Genomic DNA, 19,805 nt, shown 5'->3' on the forward strand with positions numbered 1-19,805 from the left:
ACATGTCGTTACTCCTATCCTCTTGATGAAGGGGTGCCGAATGTCCGGTCCAAATACCAAACATACATCGCACTAAAACCTAACATCTAACGACAGATGTCCCATCCAAGCCACATAGGCGGGACTGAGTAACACTCTGGACTGGCGCACTCTCAGTGAGTACCACACGCACACGCTGCAAATGGCTGTCACCTCCGTCTTCCATCGATCCATCCTCAAAGGATATACTGACACGTCGTCCTTGTCAGGCCTCTCTGCAATCGACGCCACCACGACGCCAAACAACTTCGACCTCCTGCGCGTGTCCGTCGCCACACATCTGACGCCAAGCCTCCACTGCTTCATGCCGCCATGAATATGTAAAAATAAACACCGCTCTACCGAAGAAACCGTCCGCTGATCCCTCAAGCCTGAGTGCATCTCCAAGAATGCCGCCCCCAAGGGGGTAACGACACATGATTGTCGCCATCATCCAATCAACTGATCTAGGGTTTCCTCCGGAGGTATTGGGTGAGGTTGGGAGCTTCACCTCGATGATGCCTTTATGAAGGAAACGATGATAAGGGCATCATCATCACCGGCTCCGGCCAATGACCGAATATCAAGTTTTCACCCGGATCCATCCCAAGAAATCCACCCGACAACTTGTGCATTGTCTCGACCGCCTTCAAAGCCCCAGATCTAGCCACCTAGATCGGACGACCAACCGCAACAGCAGTGCCACCGTAGGAGCCCTGGCGCATCGGCCACTGCCTGAGTGTGGCACCACTGGAGCCTGGGAGGAGCGCTTTCACCCCACCTCGCCAAACCGCAAGAGCCGCCGAGATGGATCCCGCACTAATCTTGATATTTTCTAATCTTGACGTCCATGATGCATTTACTAATCTTGAGCCGATCTAAAAAGAACTACTAATCTTGATATTTTGGCACAAGAAACAGATGATTTTCTGGCACGAACCACATATTCCTCTTGGATGCTGGTGCCGGCTCCTGCCCCATGGTTACCGTGATATTTATTTGGATCTCGGCATCTAATCGTTTTGTCATTACTTATTTTGATTTTCTTTCACAATGTTTTCACATGCTTCAACGTGTTCAATAACCAGTTGCTCAGCGTGCCACATGATATATGTGGTGAATAATTAGTTTGGGTTCGTTGCAACTTGCGATTTGTGTTTGGCAGTTGGCAGTCTGGCGTATCCTACTCAACTCCCTTAGTAGTGGGCACTGATTCACCAAAGACGATTGCATTTTCCTCGCACAAAAGAAGATGATCGCATTTTTACTGACATTCTTTGCATCCTAATAATACTTGCGTCATTGGAATATTCTCATTTCTATTATTTTAATATCTCAGATAATGCGTGAATCATGATGGCTTGTGCTGGATGTGGTTGATTTTGGTATTCTCCTCCGAACTCACCTTTTCTTTGTTTTGTGTCAGAAAATGACCTTAGTTTTCCATAGTAATGTTTTCTACTTTTTTGTTCTGTAGCAACAAATGGATGTTCGGCTAGCTTTTCTTATTTCTGAATTGATGCCGTGAATGAATAATTTTTATAATCAAGATTTGATGGTAGAGTTTTTTTTAGAATGTATAGAAAATATCAGAAGTTTTTTTTACGGGGAAAATATGACAAGAGTTGGATGTAAATTAACGGGCCCTAATTTAAACGTATTATTATTTGTAACGAAGAAAGAAGACATGTATTCTTAGGAAAAAAATGAAGGACGTGTCATCCGGCCCATCCCATACCAATGGCCTCGTGTGGTGACTACGATCGATCATGCAGCTAGGAGGAACGGCAGCAGCATATGGAGCAGTGGTACATGAAATAACGGAGAGCTCGTTTTTTCTCATCTTGTTCGTTTAGTCATGAATTTTGATCCTTGAACTTTGAAGCTCACAACCTCGCGAAGCATGCATTAACGTTGGGGACCGGCCGCTATGTTTGATTAAGCCACCCCGGCGATCTTTTGTTCGTCCCTGTTAAAATTGTGACGGTTCAATAAAAGGTTCGCGAGTTTGTCTCAAAAAAAAGCTAGAGATTGATAGCCGCCGCCGCCGCCCTGCTCCAGGTTCCAGGCAGATAGACGACGAGGAGGTGGTTGATTGCCGGAGATGAGCGGCGGCATCCGGCGGTTCGTCAACCTGGGGGTGTATGATGGGCGCAACCGCATGTATTCGCTCCGACGCTTGGACGGCAGATGAGGCGGCCACGCATGACAAGCTGCTGCCAACACTCACGCCCGCCAAGGCCTGGGTGCCCAACAGGAGAAGGATCTGCAAGGCTGACCTGGCGGCGGCGGAGGCGGCCGTGCCCAGCATCCGGACGCGGGCAAGCAAGCTGGTCATTAAGCCACCGGAAGTATCATGCATGCAGCCTGCCGACCCATCACCGCGTTCATTTCCTCCCCACCGCCTCGGAGGACAAGGTCGTCTTGGGCTACCGCGCGAAACGCATGTTCCGCTTCGACGCCGGCGAGGGCTGCCACTGGATCGAAAGCCTGCCAAGCCTCCACGAGCACAAACACTCACCGCTGTCCATCGTCGTCCCTCCGTCGGACTTGCACCTCCATGATAGGATCCTCGATAGGATCCTCCATCCGGATAAGTCGGAGGCGAAGCCACAGTTCGAGGCCCTGGTGTGGAGGGCCGAGCACCCGCGCTCCTTTTGTAGTAGTACCTGACACTGCGACATCCTCCCACTACCACCGTGGATCATCCACCAGAAGCACGCTTAGGGCATCTCCAGCCGTTGGTCCCCCCAGGACGCATAAAAATCGCCCCTGGGGGCGAGCCGGCGATACAATCGGCGTTGGGGGCGATTTTGCGCCCAGTCGTCGCCCCCAGCTCGCCCCCAGGCGCCGAAATTGGCCCACTTTGCAGCCCAATTTCGGCGAATAAAAGGGCCCATATGGGCGAGAATAGGCCCATATTCGGCGTGGTTTCGCCGTGTCTCGGCGTTCAATTATCAACACAATTATTTCTTATCACATATTTCATCACAGAAAAATCAAATACTTCAACAAAATAGTACAACAACAAATAGTTCAATACAAATTATATAGTTCAACAAATAAAAACTCGTATTTCATCACACGGCGTCCCCCTTGAGCCTCCATAGGTGCTCAATCAGATCTTTCTGCAGTTGATGATGCACCTGTGGGTCTCGGATCTCCTGACGCATACTGAGATAGGCAGTCCAAGTTGCCGGTAGCTGGTGATCAACTTCGGTTAGAGGACCCTGCCTGTAGTATGGTTCAGTGTCAAACACTGGGTCTTCTTGCTCGCTCTCGATGATCATGTTGTGCAAGATGACACAGCAAGTCATAATCTCCCACATTTGATCTTTGGACCAGGTCTGAGCGGGGTACCGAACAACAGCAAATCGAGATTGGAGCACACCAAATGCCCGCTCGACATCCTTCCTGCAAGCCTCCTGAAGCTTCGCAAACCAGGCGTTCTTGCCTCCTGCCACAGGGTTTGAGATCGTCTTCACAAATGTCGACCATCTCGGATAGATGCCGTCAGCTAGATAGTACCCCTTGTTGTATTGGTGCCCATTGATCTCGAAGTTCACCGGAGGAGAATGGCCCTCAATGAGCTTGGCAAAAATAGGAGAGCACTGCAGCACGTTGATGTCATTGTGAGTTCCTAGCATACCATAGAAGGAGTGCGAAATCCAGAGGTCCTGTGTGGCTACCGCCTCAAGTACCACACTGCAACCGCATTTGGCGCCTTTGTACATCCCCTGCCAACCAAATGGGCAATTCTTCCATTTCCAATGCATGCAGTCGATGCTTTCAAGCATCCCAGGAAATCCTCTTGCTGCATTCTGGGCTAGGATCCGAGCAGTGTCTTCCGCATTGGGTGTTCTCAAGTATTGTGGCCCAAACACTGCCACGACTGCCCGACAGAACTTGTAGAAACACTCTATGCTGGTGGACTCGGCCATGCGCCCATAGTCGTCGAGTGAATCACTGGGAGCTCCATATGCAAGCATCCTCATCGCTGTCGTGCACTTCTGGATGGAGGTGAATCCAAGAGCGCCGGTGCAATCCATCTTGCACTTGAAGTAGTTGTCGAACTCCCGGATGGAATTCACAATCCCGAGGAAGATCTTTCGGCTCATCCGATAACGGCGCCGAAATGTTCTCTCGCCATGAAGTGGAGCATCGGCGAAGTAGTCGGAGTAGAGCATGCAGTAGCCTTGGAGACGATGCCGGTTCTTTGCTTTCACCCACCCCGGCGCCGAGCCACCTCGCCGCGGATTTTCATTGCTCATCAGCAGCTGGGCGAGGGCGGCGAGCACCATGAGATGCTCTTCTTCCTAGACGTCGGCCGCAGCTTCCTCCCCCAGCAGCGCGGCGAGCTCTTCCTCGTCATCCGAGTCCATCGCCGAGACAGGCAAAACGCCGAACACCGTGCGCTCAGTGGGCATGTACCCGCCGTTAAACCGCGCCTCCGCGGCCGGAAACGGCGGCCGGAAACGCCCAGCTGCTGTGGGAGGGGCTGCCGCGGCGAAGCGCTGCTATTTTCCGGCGGGGAATGGCTATCTAGAGGAGTAGGGCGGCGGCCGTCGCCGGGATATAGCTAGTGGTGGCCGAGGGCGTGGGGGGTGCGAGGCGAGTCGGGGGAAGAAAACCTTAACTTTTCACCTATCGGTGTGGGCCAGGCGTGCTTTTCCCTAGCGCCGGAGCCCCCAACTGCTCCCCAGCGCGCCGGGTTCGGCCTGTGACCGCCGGGCGGAAAAAAAGTCCGAACCGGCGATTTTCGGCGTCCTGGGGGTGAAGGAAATATGCCCTAGAGGCAATAATAAAGTTATTATTTATTTCCTTATATCATGATAAATGTTTATTATTCATGCTAGAATTGTATTAACCGGAAACATAATACATGTGTGAATACATGGACAAACTTAGTGTCACTAGTATGGCTCTACTTGACTAGCTCGTTAATCAAAGATTGGTTATGTTTCCTAACCATGAACAAAGTGTTGTTATTTGATTAACGAGGTCACATCATTAGTTGAATGATCTGATTGACATGACCCATTCCATTGCTTAGCACCCGATCGTTTAGTATGTTGCTATTGCTTTCTTCATGACTTATACATGTTCCTATGACTGTGAGATTATGCAACTCCCGTTTGCCGGAGGAACACTTTGTGTGCTACCAAACGTCACAACGTAAATGGGTGATTATAAAGGAGATCTACAGGTGTCTCCAATGGTAGATGTTGGGTTGGCGTATTTCGAGAATAGGATTTGTCACTCCGATTGTCGGAGAGGTATCTCTGGGCCCTCTCGATAATGCACATCACATAAGCCTTGCAAGCATTGCAACTAATGAGTTAGTTGCGGGATGATGTATTACAGAACGAGTAAAGAGACTTGCCGGTAACAAGATTGAACTAGGTATTGGATACCGATGATCGAATCTCGGGCAAGTAACATACCGATGACAAAGGGAACAACGTATGTTGTTATGCGGTCTGACCGATAAAGATCTTCATAGAATATGTAGGAGCCAATATGAGCATCCAGGTCCCGCTATTGGTTATTGACCGGAGATGTGTCTCAGTCATGTCTGCATTGTTCTCGAACCGTAGGGTCCGCACGCTTAACGTTACGATGACAGTTATTATGAGTTTATGCATTTTGATGTACCGAAGTTAGTTCGGAGTCCCGGATGTGATCACGGACATGACGAGGAGTCTCGAAATGGTTGAGACATAAAGATTGATATATTGGAAGCCTATGTTTGGATATCGGAAGTGTTCCGGGTGAAATCGGGATTTTACCGGAGTACCGGGAGGTTACCGGAACCCCCCGGGAGCCATATGGGCCTTAGTGGGCTTTAGTGGAAAAGAGAAGGGGCAGCCCTAGATGGGCCGCGCCCTCCCCCCTCCCCTAGTCCTATTAGTACAAGGAGAGGTGGCCGGCCCCCCTCTCTCTCTTCCCCCTCGGGGAATCCTATTCCAACTAGGATTGGGGGGGAGTCCTACTCCTGGTAGGAGTAGGACTCCTCCTGCGCCCTCCTCCTGGCCGGCCGCCCCCTCCCCCTTGGCTCCTTTATATACGGGGGCAGGGGGCACCTCTAGACACACAAGTTGATCCTTGAGATCGTTCCTTAGCCGTGTGCGGTGCCCCCTGCCACCATATTCCACCTCGATCATATTATAGCGGTGCTTAGGCGAAGCCCTGCGTCGGTAGAACATCATCATCGTCACCATGGCGTCGTGCTGACGGAACTCATCCCCGAAGCTTTGCTGGATCGGAGCCCGGGGATCGTCATCGAGCTGTACGTGTGCTAAGAACTCGGAGGTGCCGGAGTAACGGTGCTTGGATCGGTCGGATCGGGAAGACGTACGACTACTTCCTCTACGTTGTGTCAACGCTTCCGCAGTCGGTCTGCGTGGGTACGTAGACAACACTCTCCCCTCTCGTTGCTGTGCATCACCATGATCTTGCGTGTGCGTAGGAATTTTTTTGAAATTACTACGTTCCCCAACAGTGGCATCCGAGCCTAGGTTTTATATGTTGATGTTATATGCACGAGTAGAACACAAGTGAGTTGTGGGCGATATAAGTCATACTGCCTACCAGCATGTCATACTTTGGTTCGGCGGTATTGTTAGACGAGACGACCCGGACCAACATTACGCGTACGCTTACGCGAGACCGGTTCCCCCGACGTGCTTTGCACATAGGTGGCTTGCGGGTGACTGTCTCTCCAACTTTAGTTGAACCGAGTGTGGCTACGCCCGGTCCTTGCGAAGGTTAAAACAGAGTCTATTTGACAAACTATCGTTGTGGTTTTGATGCGTAGGTGAGATTGGTTCTTGCTTAAGCCCGTAGCAGCCACGTAAAACTTGCAACAACATAGTAGAGGACGTCTAACTTGTTTTTGCAGGGCATGTTGTGATGTGATATGGTCAAGGCATGATGATGAATTTTATTGTATGAGATGATCATGTTTTGTAACCGAGTTATCGTTGTTGCTTTATTGTATGCAATGCAATCGCGATGTAATGCTTTACTTTATCACTAAGCGGTAGCGATAGTCGTGGAAGCATAAGATTGGCGAGACGACAACGATGCTACGATGGAGATCAAGGTGTCGCGCCGGTGACGATGGTGATCATGACGGTGCTTCGGAGATGGAGATCACAAGCACAAGATGATGATGGCCATATCATATCACTTATATTGATTGCATGTGATGTTTATCTTTTTATGCATCTTATCTTGCTTTGATTGACGGTAGCATTATAAGATGATCTCTCACTAAATTATCAAGAAGTGTTCTTCCTGAGTATGCACCGTTGCCAAAGTTCGTCGTGCCCAGACACCACGTGATGATCGGGTGTGATAAGCTCTACGTCCATCTACAACGGGTGCAAGCCAGTTTTGCACACGCAGAATACTCAGGTTAAACTTGACGAGCCTAGCATATGTAGATATGGCCTCGGAACACGGAGACCGAAAGGTTGAGCGTGAATCATATAGTAGATATGATCAACATAACGATGTTCACCATTGAAAACTACTCCATCTCACGTGATGATCGTTATGGTTTAGTTGATTTGGATCACGTCATCTAAGTGAGAGTTCTTAAGTAATTTGATTAATTGAACTTAAACTTATCATGAACTTAGTACCTGATAGTATCTTGCTTGTTTATGTTGATTGTAGATAGATGGCTCGTGCTGTTGTTCCGTTGAATTTTAATACGTTCCTTGAGAAAGCAAAGTTGAAAGATGATGGTAGCAATTACACGGAATGGGTCCGTAATTTGAGGATTATCCTCATTGCTGCTCAGAAGAATTACGTCCTGGAAGCACCGCTGGGTGCCAGGCCTGCTGCTGGAGCAACACCAGATGTTATGAACATCTGGCAGAGCAAAGCTGATGACTACTCGATAGTTCAGTGTGCCATGCTTTACGGCTTAGAATCGGGACTTCAACGACGTTTTGAACGTCATGGAGCATATGAGATGTTCCAGGAGTTGAAGTTAATATTTCAAGCAAATGCCCGGATTGAGAGATATGAAGTCTCCAATAAGTTCTATAGCTGCAAGATGGAGGAGAACAGTTCTGTCAGTGAGCATATACTCAAAATGTCTGGGTATAATAATCACTTGATTCAGATGGGAGTTAATCTTCCACATGATTGCGTCATTGACAGAATTCTCCAATCACTGCCACCAAGCTACAAGAGCTTCGTGATGAACTATAATATGCAAGGGATGAACAAGACTATTCCCAAGCTCTTCGCAATGCTGAAAGCTGCGGAGGTAGAAATCAAGAAGGAGCATCAAGTGTTGATGGTTAACAAGACCACTAGTTTCAAGAAAAAGGGCAAAGGGAAGAAGAAGGGGAACTTCAAGAAGAACGGCAAGCAAGTTGCTGCTCAGGAGAAGAAACCCAAGTCTGGACCTAAGCCTGAAACTGAGTGCTTCTACTGCAAGCAGACTGGTCACTGGAAGCGGAACTGCCCCAAGTATTTGGCGGATAAGAAGGATGGCAAGGTGAACAAAGGTATATGTGATATACATGTTATTGATGTGTACCTTACTAGAGCTCGCAATAGCACCTGGGTATTTGATACTGGTTCTGTTGCTAATATATGCAACTCGAAACAGGGACTACGGATTAAGCGAACACTGGCGAAGGACGAGGTGACGATGCGCGTGGGAAACGGTTCCAAAGTCGATGTGATCGCGGTCGGCACGCTACCTCTACATCTACCTTCGGGATTAATATTAGACCTAAATAATTGTTATTTGGTGCCAGCGTTGAGCATGAACATTATATCTGGATCTCGTTTGATGCGAGACGGTTATTCATTTAAATCAGAGAATAATGATTGTTCTATTTATATGAGTAATATCTTTTATGGTCATGCACCTTTGAAGAGCGGTCTATTTTTGATGAATCTCGATAGTAGTGATACACATATTCATAATGTTGAAGCCAAAAGATGCAGAGTTGATAATGAAAGTGCAACTTATTTGTGGCACTGTCGTTTAGGTCATATCGGTGTAAAGCGCATGAAGAAACTCCATACTGATGGACTTTTGGAACCACTTGATTATGAATCACTTGGTACTTGCGAACCGTGCCTCATGGGCAAGATGACTAAAACACCGTTCTCCGGTACTATGGAGAGAGCAACAGATTTGTTGGAAATCATACATACCGATGTATGTGGTCCGATGAATATTGAGGCTCGTGGCGGATATCGTTATTTTCTCACCTTCACAGATGACTTAAGCAGATATGGGTATATCTACTTAATGAAACATAAGTCTGAAACATTTGAAAAGTTCAAAGAATTTCAGAGTGAAGTTGAAAATCATCGTAACAAGAAAATAAAGTTTCTACGATCTGATCGTGGAGGAGAATATTTGAGTTAGGAGTTTGGTGTACATTTGAAACAATGCGGAATAGTTTCGCAACTCACGCCACCCGGAACACCACAGCGTAATGGTGTGTCCGAACGTCGTAATCGTACTTTACTAGATATGGTGCGATCTATGATGTCTCTTACTGATTTACCGCTATCGTTTTGGGGTTATGCTTTAAAGACGGCCGCATTCACATTAAATAGGGCACCATCAAAATCCGTTGAGACGACACCTTATGAACTATGGTTTGACAAGAAACCAAAGTTGTCGTTTCTTAAAGTTTGGGGCTGCGATGCTTATGTGAAAAAGCTTCAACCTGATAAGCTCGAACCCAAATCGGAGAAATGTGTCTTCATAGGATACCCAAAGGAGACTGTTGGGTATACCTTCTATCATAGATCCGAAGGCAAGATATTTGTTGCTAAGAATGGATCCTTTCTAGAGAAGGAGTTTCTTTCGAAAGAAGTGAGTAGGAGGAAAGTAGAACTTGACGAGGTAACTGTACCTGCTCCCTTATTGGAAAGTAGTACATCACAGAAAACTGTTTCTGCGACACCTATACCAATTAGTGAGGAAGCTAATGATGATGATCATGAAACTTCAGGACAAGATACTACTGAACCTCGTAGATCAACCAGAGCGAGATCCGCACCAGAGTGGTACGGTAATCCTGTTCTGGAAATCATGCTGCTAGATCATGATGAACCTACGAACTATGAAGAAGCGATGGTGAGCCCAGATTCCGCAAAATGGCTTGAAGCCATGAAATCTGAGATGGGATCCATGTATGAGAACAAAGTATGGACTTTGGTTGACTTGCCCGATGATCGGCAAGCAATTGAGAATAAATGGATCTTCAAGAAGAAGACTGACGCTGACGGTAATATTACTGTTTACAAAGCTCGACTTGTCGCAAAAGGTTTTCGACAAGTTCAAGGGGTTGACTACGATGAGACCTTCTCACCCGTAGCGATGCTTAAGTCTGTCTGAATCATGTTAGCAATTGCCGCATTTTATGATTATGAAATTTGGCAGATGGATGTCAAAACTGCATTCCTAAATGGATTTCTGGAAGAAGAGTTGTATATGATGCAACCGGAAGGTTTTGTCGATCCAAAGGGAGCTAACAAAGTGTGCAAGCTCCAGCGATTCATTTATGGACTGGTGCAAGCCTCTCGGAGTTGGAATAAACGCTTTGATAGTGTGATCAAAGCATTTGGTTTTATACAGACTTTCGGAGAAGCTTGTATTTACAAGAAAGTGAGTGGGAGCTCTGTAGCATTTCTGATATTATATGTGGATGACATATTACTGATTGGAAATGATATAGAATTTCTGGATAGCATAAAGGGATACTTGAATAAGAGTTTTTCAATGAAAGACCTCGGTGAAGCTGCTTACATATTAGGCATTAAGATCTATAGAGATAGATCAAGACGCTTAATTGGACTTTCACAAAGCACATACCTTGACAAGATTTTGAAGAAGTTCAAAATGGATCAAGCAAAGAAAGGGTTCTTGCCTGTGTTACAAGGTGTGAAGTTGAGTCAGACTCAATGCCCGACCACTGCAGAAGATAGAGAGAAAATGAAAGATGTTCCCTATGCTTCAGCCATAGGCTCTATCATGTATGCAATGCTGTGTACCAGACCTGATGTGTGCCTTGCTATAAGTTTAGCAGGGAGGTACCAAAGTAATCCAGGAGTGGATCACTGGACAGCGGTCAAGAACATCCTGAAATACCTGAAAAGGACTAAGGATATGTTTCTCGTATATGGAGGTGACAAAGAGCTCATCGTAAAAGGTTACGTTGATGCAAGCTTTGACACTGATCCGGACGATTCTAAATCGCAAACCGGATACGTGTTTACATTAAACGGTGGAGCTGTCAGTTGGTGCAGTTCTAAACAAAGCATCGTAGCGGGATCTACATGTGAAGCGGAGTACATAGCTGCTTCGGAAGCAGGAACGAAGGAGTCTGGATGAAGGAGTTCATATCCGATCTAGGTGTCATACCTAGTGCATCGGGTCCAATGAAAATCTTTTGTGACAATACTGGTGCAATTGCCTTGGCAAAGGAATCCAGATTTCACAAGAGAACCAAACACATCAAGAGACGCTTCAATTCCATCCGGGATCTAGTCCAGGTGGGAGACATAGAGATTTGCAAGATACATACGGATCTGAATGTTGCAGACCCGTTGACTAAGCCTCTTCCACGAGCAAAACATGATCAGCACCAAGGCTCCATGGGTGTTAGAATCATTACTGTGTAATCTAGATTATTGACTCTAGTGCAAGTGGGAGACTGAAGGAAATATGCCCTAGAGGCAATAATAAAGTTATTATTTATTTCCTTATTATCATGATAAATGTTTATTATTCATGCTAGAATTGTATTAACCGGAAACATAATACATGTGTGAATACATAGACAAACAGTGTCACTAGTATGCCTCTACTTGACTAGTGTAATCAAAATTGGTTATGTTTCTAACCATTAACAAGGTGTTGTGTTATGGAATTTGATTAACGATAAGAGAGTTGGTACTAGTTTAGTTGTGCATTATGGTCTGATGACATGACCATTCCAATTGGTTGCGGTGGTTTTACAAGTCACAAACGTAATGGGTGATTATAAAGGAGCTCTAAGTGTCTCCAAAGGAAGATGTTGGGTTGGCGTATTTCGAGATTAGGATTTGTCACTCCGATTGTCGGAGAGGTATCTCTGGGCCCTCTCGGTAATGCACATCACTAGCCTTGCAAGCATTGCAACTAATGAGTTAGTTCGGGATGATGTATTACGGAACGAGTAAAGAGACTTGCCGGTAACGAGATTGAACTAGGTATTGAGATACCGACGATCGAATCTCGGGCAAGTAACATACCGATGACAAAGGGAACAACGTATGTTGTTATGCGGTAGATCTTCGTAGAATATGTAGGAGCCAATATGGGCATCCAGGTCCCGCTATTGGTTATTGACCGGAGATGTGTCTCAGTCATGTCTGCATTGTTCTCGAACCGTAGGGTCCGCACGCTTAACGTTACGATGACAGTTATTATGAGTTTATGCATTTTGATGTACCGAAGTTAGTTCAGAGTCCCGGATGTGATCACGGACATGACGAGGAGTCTCGAAATGGTCGAGACATAAAGATTGATATATTGGAAGCCTATGTTTGGATATCGGAAGTGTTCCGGGTGAAATCGGGATTTTACCGGAGTACCGGGAGGTTACCGGAACCCCCCGGGAGCCATATGGGCCTTAGTGGGCTTTAGTGGAAAGGAGAAAGGGGCAGCCCAAGGTGGCCGCGCGCCTCCCCCCTCCCCTAGTCCTATTAGGACTAGGAGAGGTGGCCGGCCCCCCTCTCTCTCTTTCCCCCTCGGGGAATCCTAGTCCAACTAGGATTGGGGGGGGAGTCCTACTCCCGGGAGGAGTAGGACTCCTCCTGCGCCCACCTCCTGGCCGGCGGCCCCCTCCCTTGGCTCCTTTATATACGGGGGCAGGGGGCACCTCTAAGACACACAAGTTGATCCTTGAGATCGTTCCTTAGCCGTGTGCGGTGCCCCCTGCCACCATATTCCACCTCGATCATATTGTAGCGGTGCTTAGGCGAAGCCCTGCGACAGTAGAACATCAAGATCGTCACCACGCCGTCGTGCTGACGGAACTCCTCCCCGACGCTTTGCTGGATCGGAGCCCGGGGATCGTCATCGAGCTGTACGTGTGCTAAGAACTCGGAGGTGCCGGAGTAACGGTGCTTGGATCGGTCGGATCGGGAAGACGTACGACTACTTCCTCTACGTTGCGTCAACGCTTCCGCAGACGGTCTGCGTGGGTACGTAGACAACACTCTCCCCTCTCGTTGCTATGCATCACCATGATCTTGCATGTGCGTAGGAATTTTTTTGAAATTACTGCGTTCCCCAATAGGGGGCGCGACTGGGCCGTTTTTTCAGCGCCGGTGCCGAAAAAGTGGCCTGGGGGACCTGTTGGGGGCGCGGCTGGAGATGCCCTTACGTCTGTGGTCACGCTCTCATCGGCGGCGACACCATCTGCTTCTCCATCGCCGGCGCCGAGGGCACCGGCACCTACTGCTTCCACATCGCGACTCGTGAGTGGAGTAAGGCTGGCGACTGGGTTATGCCGTTCCAGGGCAAGGCGGAGTATGTTCTGAAGCTCGGGCTCTGGTTCGGCGAGTTAAGCGGCCTCCCTTGTGCCGCGGACATTTCTGGCGTAGTTAGAGGAGAGGAGCCGCCGCAGGAGAAGTTGCGGATCTGGGTGGATGATGACCTGCCAGAGGAGTGGCAGCCGAGCGAATCATGCAGCTCCAAGGACATTTCTGACATTTCTGGCGTAGTCAGAGAAGTTGCGGATCTGGGTGGATGATGACCTGCCAGAGGAGTGGCAGCCGAGCGAATCATGCAGCTCCAAGGTCATCAGCCTCGGTTTGGGCAGGTTCATTGTTGTAGACTTTTTGGATGCCATGGTATTTGACAAGGACTGCAACGAGATGGCTACGGGTGTTGAGTAACGTGATTATATAGGAAACATAGGTTAGACTAGGAAATATTCTGGCCTGCCTTGTACTCCAAGTAGATCATGTACTCTTATATATATGTCCACGAGGCTCAAGCAATACATTGAACTATTCCACCAATCCATCATATTCCGCAATAATTTCTTTCTCTCCCTTCTAACATGGTATCTATCGCAAGTCGATCCTAAATCCTAGGCGCCGCCGCTTCCGCACCCGCGCGCCGCCCCCGGGGCGGTCGGCCTCCATCACCGCCGCCGGGGGCCGTGCCGCCCGTACCTAGGGTTCATCCGCCGGCCGTGTTGGCCGGCTGCCCTAGAGAGTATTTTTTCCCGATCCTTTGATCCGGGTTTTCTCTCTCTTGCCGGTCGCTTTGATCAGCGTCTACTTTTTGGTTTTCCGGTCTATGTGATCCGGTTTGCGTCGCCCACCGCCGCCGTCGACCCCGTGCGCATCTACTCCAACACCGGCGCGATTGGCTGGCTTCTTCACCGTCCCGGAGGCCTCGTGCGTCATCCGCGCGTTGCCCGTCGGTCGCCCCGACTCGGCGGCCTCGCGCGTCGCCCGCGCGTCGGCCTGCCGGTCGCCCCGACCCGGTGGCCTCGCGTCATGCAGCAGCCCTTCACCGCCGTCGTTCGCGCGACGGCCCGCCCGTCGATCTACGCCGGCCATCACCGCCCTGCTCCGACCGGGACTCCTGCATCACCCTGACCCGGCGGCCTCACGCCATAACCATAGCCGCCCTGCCGCCCGCCGCCGCCGGCTTCATCTCGGACTCCGCCGCCACCACGCTTCCATCGAGCGGCGTCCCCGACCTCACGCGCGATCGGCTTGATCACCTGCTCGCCGCCGCGATCCGCCTCATCTACACCGCACGACCGACCTGGCCCGTCGGTTACGCGCGCCTTCGCAGGTCCCGTGAAGATCGTCCCCGAGTTCAGCGCGCCTCTCCACCAATCGAGCATCGGGCTGCCGCTGCATCGCCCCGTCGGGCCACAGCGCCGCCGCCCCATGGTTCTTCTCCCGGCTGCACCGACCCGCGTCACCGCTGCGTCGTCCCATCGGGCCGTAGTGTCGCAGCCCGCGGTCCCCCGCCGCCCCGAGTGCGTCCACTCTAGGCCGTCCCGTGGCTACATCGACCCTCGCGCCGCCGCTGCGTCGCCCCGTCGGGCCGTAGCGAGCGTGGCACGCGGTCCACGCCACCGTCCCGAGGCTGTCCCCGCGGTTGCACCGACTCGCGAACCGCCGTTGCGTCGCGGCCCGCGGTCCCCGCAGCTGCCCCGAGGTCTTCCCGCCGTTGCCCTGACCTGCCCGCCGCCGCTGCGTCGCCCCTTCGGGCCGTAGCGTCGCGACCCGTGGTCCACTCCGCCGTCACCGCGCGTCGACCTCCCGTGGTATGCGCCGCGTCGTCTCCCCTTGGTGCGGGAACTCCACCGTCCGCGCTGGTCTTCGTCACGCTGTCAGGGTTCTTTGTCTACTTCGAGCATCGCCGCCGCGCTCCTAACCTAGCCGCCGCCGCCGCCGTTCTTCTTTGGCCGCTGCCGCTGCTCTTCTTTGGCCGCTGCCGCCGCTACCTCTGTAGCCGCCGCCGCTGCCCGTCCACCTCATTCGTCTTCACCCAGCACCAGCTCATCGCCAGCGTCGCCGTCATCTTCCCCGACCACTTCGTCTACTCCGACCACTGTTGGTGACATCGGCCCCATGCCGATTGGCGCCACAACCGTCGTCGAGTCTTCTTCTTTGATGGCCCTCCGACTCCTCGACATGGCGTACAGCTCGTGCAGGTCCCAGTCTCCGCATGCCCAGTGCTGGCAACACCGAAGCGTGCCTTCGTCCACGACGTGTCCCCGGGCCTGGCAAGCCTGGTGCGGCGCTTCGTCAACTTCGTCTTCGTCCGTCTACACATGCCCGGTGCTGGCAACACCGGTGCGTGCCTTCGTCTACGATGTGTCCCCGGGCTTGGCAACCCCAGCGCGACATGTCGTCAACGATGTCTTCTCCCCGGCGCACCACTACTTCGACACTACTGCGCCTATGACTAACTCGGCGCCCCCTTGCGCCCGCGGCTCCATGGCGACTTCCTCGACACCGACTACCCTGACTCGACGTCGACCACGGCATTCTTCGCACGGCTACCTCGACCACGGCTACACCACCCTTCGCTCTCGGCTACATCGACAAAGGGCTACCGCCTGCTTGAGCAACCTCGTTGGTTTCCACTCCAGCCATGACTCCGTGATGCGTCGACCGTTACGACTGTGGGGGGGGGGGGTGTCCGTCGGCTTGCCTTCGGATTCTTCTCCAGTCTCACTGTCTGCGTCGCTACCGTTGTGACTGCAGGGGGATGTTGAGTAATGTGATTGTATAGGAAACATAGGTTAGACTAGGAAATATTCTGGCTTGCCTTGTACTCCAAGTAGATCATGTACTCCTATATATATGCCCACGAGGCTCAAGCAATACATTGAACTATTCCACCAATCCATCATATTCCGCAATAATCTCTTTCTCTCCCTTCTAACAACGGGCAAGCAATTTGCCGTCTTCACTGGTATGGAGGTAGTGTACGATAACGGCCGCAGCAAAGGTGCTGGCAGAGACAATGGCAACTACAATAGTGGTACCAAATGCTCCGGCAACGAGAATGGCAACAATGGCGGCAAAGTCAAAGGGGTGATGCGTGGCCTGCGTATGGTTAAGCACAAATCCAAACGTTACATGTTTAACGTGCAACAGTGTATCGATGCGGTGCTGTAAATGCAAGATTCAATAAGTTGTTTTGACTTGCTAAACTCCAGTTATGTTTGACTATATGTATGCATCCATGCCGGGGTTTAATTTGCTATCGGTGTACTCTTGCTGCTCTTTTTTCTTTTTTTTTGCTCCTTGTTTTGTACGGTAGGCAGCACTGACATTAGTGCTAAGTCAACTTGGGTTGTGTGCGGGTTGGTGCCACGTCCCATGTCCTAAGTTCATGGATCCCAATCGAGGGCCAGGTCAGGGTCGTGTGCGGGTTGACAGGATACAGGAAGCGTGGGAAGTTTGTGTAGCGATACTTGATCAAAAGATCCTGATTGGGGAGATATATGCATGGCAGTCTGTCGCCATGGAAGGAACAAAAGAGACATGTTTCGAAGTGATGTCGACAAAAGATACCAAATCTTATGCTGACGAACTGGTAGATGTTGGCTAGATTTCCGTTTTGTGCCTTGCCTGCATATGTGCAGAAGTGATGGAAATGTAAGAACACGAGGTTGTGATGGCAACGCTCTTTGCCTTTTTGTTAGTGGAAATCATTTTGCTTTTTCCCACTTATTCGTGTTGGCACGAAAAAATAATATGAAAAATTACAGCACCAAAATAAGTATTACCTTGAAAATCAGTGATCATGTACTCTATGTATTTAAGAAACTTTCTACAACAATATTTTCAAAATGGAGGATGCCGCAACATTGCACCATCAAGAACTAGTAACCAGTGATTAGTACATTTTTTTTTGAGATCATCAAGGTCAGTGATTAGTATATTAGTAGATGGAAGCATACATATCAGCAGAGCACAAGGAATATAGAACGGGAGGCGACAGTTGAGCACACGTGTAAATTATCTATGTTGCTTCTTCATCAGAAAACCTAATCATTTTACCATCCATGGTGCGAGAAAGAATCTTGAAAGTAATTTTGGCAAACGAAAAAGCAGGGACAATATACTGACCTGGATTCACAAGCCATTTGCTAATATGACCGATGGATATTCAGGAATTTGATGCTAATTTTCACATTTGCCCAGTATAGCAGGCAACAAAAGTCTTTGCGTCAAGAAGGGAAATACACAAGTTGTTTTCAACAAGTGCATTAGCACCGGCTCCATCGCAAAAAATAAAAAATAAAAAAAAATTAGAGCAGGCTCCCTCGAAAATTAAAATGAAATAGCAAAAGAAATCAATAGCTCGATAGCACAACAGTTCAAACTAGGGAAAACTTAAAAATATATGTGTCTTCTTCAGACTTTAGTTAGCTCAACAAAGTAGCACCACCGTTCAAACTTGCCATCAAGCAATTATCTGGTTAACACCAAATCTGAATGCCAAGGTATCAAACAGCAGACAATGGCGGCAAATTAATTCCTAGCATGCATGCATAAGATTTCAGAGCACCTCCTCGATCCTCTGTTGGTTGTTAAACATGTAACGACCCGATTTGTGCTTAATCATACGGAGGCCACGCATCAGCCCTTTGCCTTTGCTGCCATTGTTGTTGTTGCTGCTGTTGTTTTTGCCATCATCACTTTTGCCTTTGTTGCCGTACGCTGCTTCCATACCGGTGAAGAGGGTGAATTGCTTGCCAATAACCATCTCATTGCAGTCCTTGTCGAATTCCATGGTATCCAAGAAGTCCACGACCATGAACCTGCCAGAACCGAGGCTGATGACCCGGGGGTTGAACAATTGGGTCGGCTGCCACTCCTCTGGCAGGTCATCATGCGCCCAGATCCGCATCTTCTCCGGCGGCGGCTCCTCCCCTCTGACCACGCCGGAGAGGTCAGCAACACAGGGGAGGTTTTCTGAGACTCCGAACCAGAGTCCAAGCTCCGGGATGTAATCCGCCTTGCCATCGAAAGGCATGAGCCAGTCGCCGGCTTTGCTCCACTCACGAGTCGCCATGTGGAAGCAGTAGGTGCCATCGCCCTGTGAGCCACAGATGGAGAAGCAGATGGTGTCGCCGACGAGGGCGTGGCCGTAGACGAAGGCATTCCTGTGGTGGGTGATCCACGGGGGCAGCGGGAGGATGTCACAGTGCCAGAACCTGTGAGACGCGAGGGACGTGGTGATCCCCCTCCACACCAGGGCCTCAAACTGTGGGCGTACCTCCGCCTTATCCGGATGGAGGACGCTATCAATGATGTAGAGGTCGCCCGTGTCTTCGCCGTCAAGGAGGTGTATGTTTGTCGGAGGTACAGAAATGGCCAGTGGCGAGTGCTTGTACCCGTGGAGGCTTGGCATTGTATCGATGTAGCTGCAGCCGTCGATGGTGTAGAAGCGTAACATGCGGTTCGCGTGGTCGGCCAAGATGACCTTGCTCTCCAAGGCCGTGGGCAAGAAATGAAGACAACGAGGAGACCGTATGGAGTAGGAGACTTCCGGTGGCCTCACGAGCAGCTCGCTTTTTGGCGGATCGATCTTGGGTGCCGCCGCCTCTGCTGTCGCCAAGTCGGTCTTGCAGATCCTTCTCCTCTTGGGTACACAGGCATGGACGGGCGTGAGTGCTGGCAGCACCTTGCCATGCGCGTCCGCCTCTTCTGCCGTCCGGTGAAAAAAGTCCATCTTGGAGAGGTCCAAGCGCCGCAGCGAGTACGCGCGTTTGCGCCCGTCAAACAGCCCCAGGTTCAGGAACCGCCGGATGCAGCCGCTCATGTCCGACTCTCCTTGTCGAATTCCTGGGAAAAAACTAGATAAAATGGAGCCTAGCAATTTTCCGAGGACGAACGAAGCTTGTGGAAAAATAAAGCATAATGCATCAAGTGAACTTGGTAAGTGAGCACTTCAACAGGTTCTATTTGACCAACATAAGAGGTTGTGCATGCTATGAATTACTTGTGCCCTGAACAAATCGACTGCTGATTTCTAGCACAAAGACAAGCGCATGTATGTATAGTGGACACACACGTACAGAAATCCTTTTGGAGGACACGCATCTGGGGAAGAAAATTGAGATGGAGAAAGCACCTTGATGAAACCGCGCTGTCGGAGGAGGATGGGGCAGCGGTGGTTGGAGCCGTGACGGCGACGGCGACGGTGACGAGAGATTGGAGGAGGCAGCGGTAGCTGGAACGGTGACGACGGCGGCTAG

The 19,805-nt window shown here is 50.0% G+C and overlaps 1 protein-coding gene and 1 pseudogene across 1 annotated transcript; one reads left to right on the top strand and one right to left on the bottom strand.

Moving 5' to 3' along the window:
- Window positions 1–2,122: 2,122 nt before the first annotated feature.
- Window positions 2,123–13,953, top strand: LOC125534699 (annotated as a pseudogene).
- Window positions 13,954–18,103: 4,150 nt separating this feature from the next.
- LOC125534700 lies at window positions 18,104–19,369 on the bottom strand. Its single transcript, XM_048697849.1, has one exon. The coding sequence runs from the start codon at window positions 19,367–19,369 to the stop codon at window positions 18,104–18,106; it is 1,266 nt and encodes a 421-aa protein (XP_048553806.1).
- Window positions 19,370–19,805: the final 436 nt, after the last annotated feature.

The sequence above is a fragment of the Triticum urartu genome, chromosome 2 (genome assembly GCF_003073215.2).
Source record: "Triticum urartu cultivar G1812 chromosome 2, Tu2.1, whole genome shotgun sequence".
NCBI lineage: Eukaryota > Viridiplantae > Streptophyta > Magnoliopsida > Poales > Poaceae > Triticum > Triticum urartu.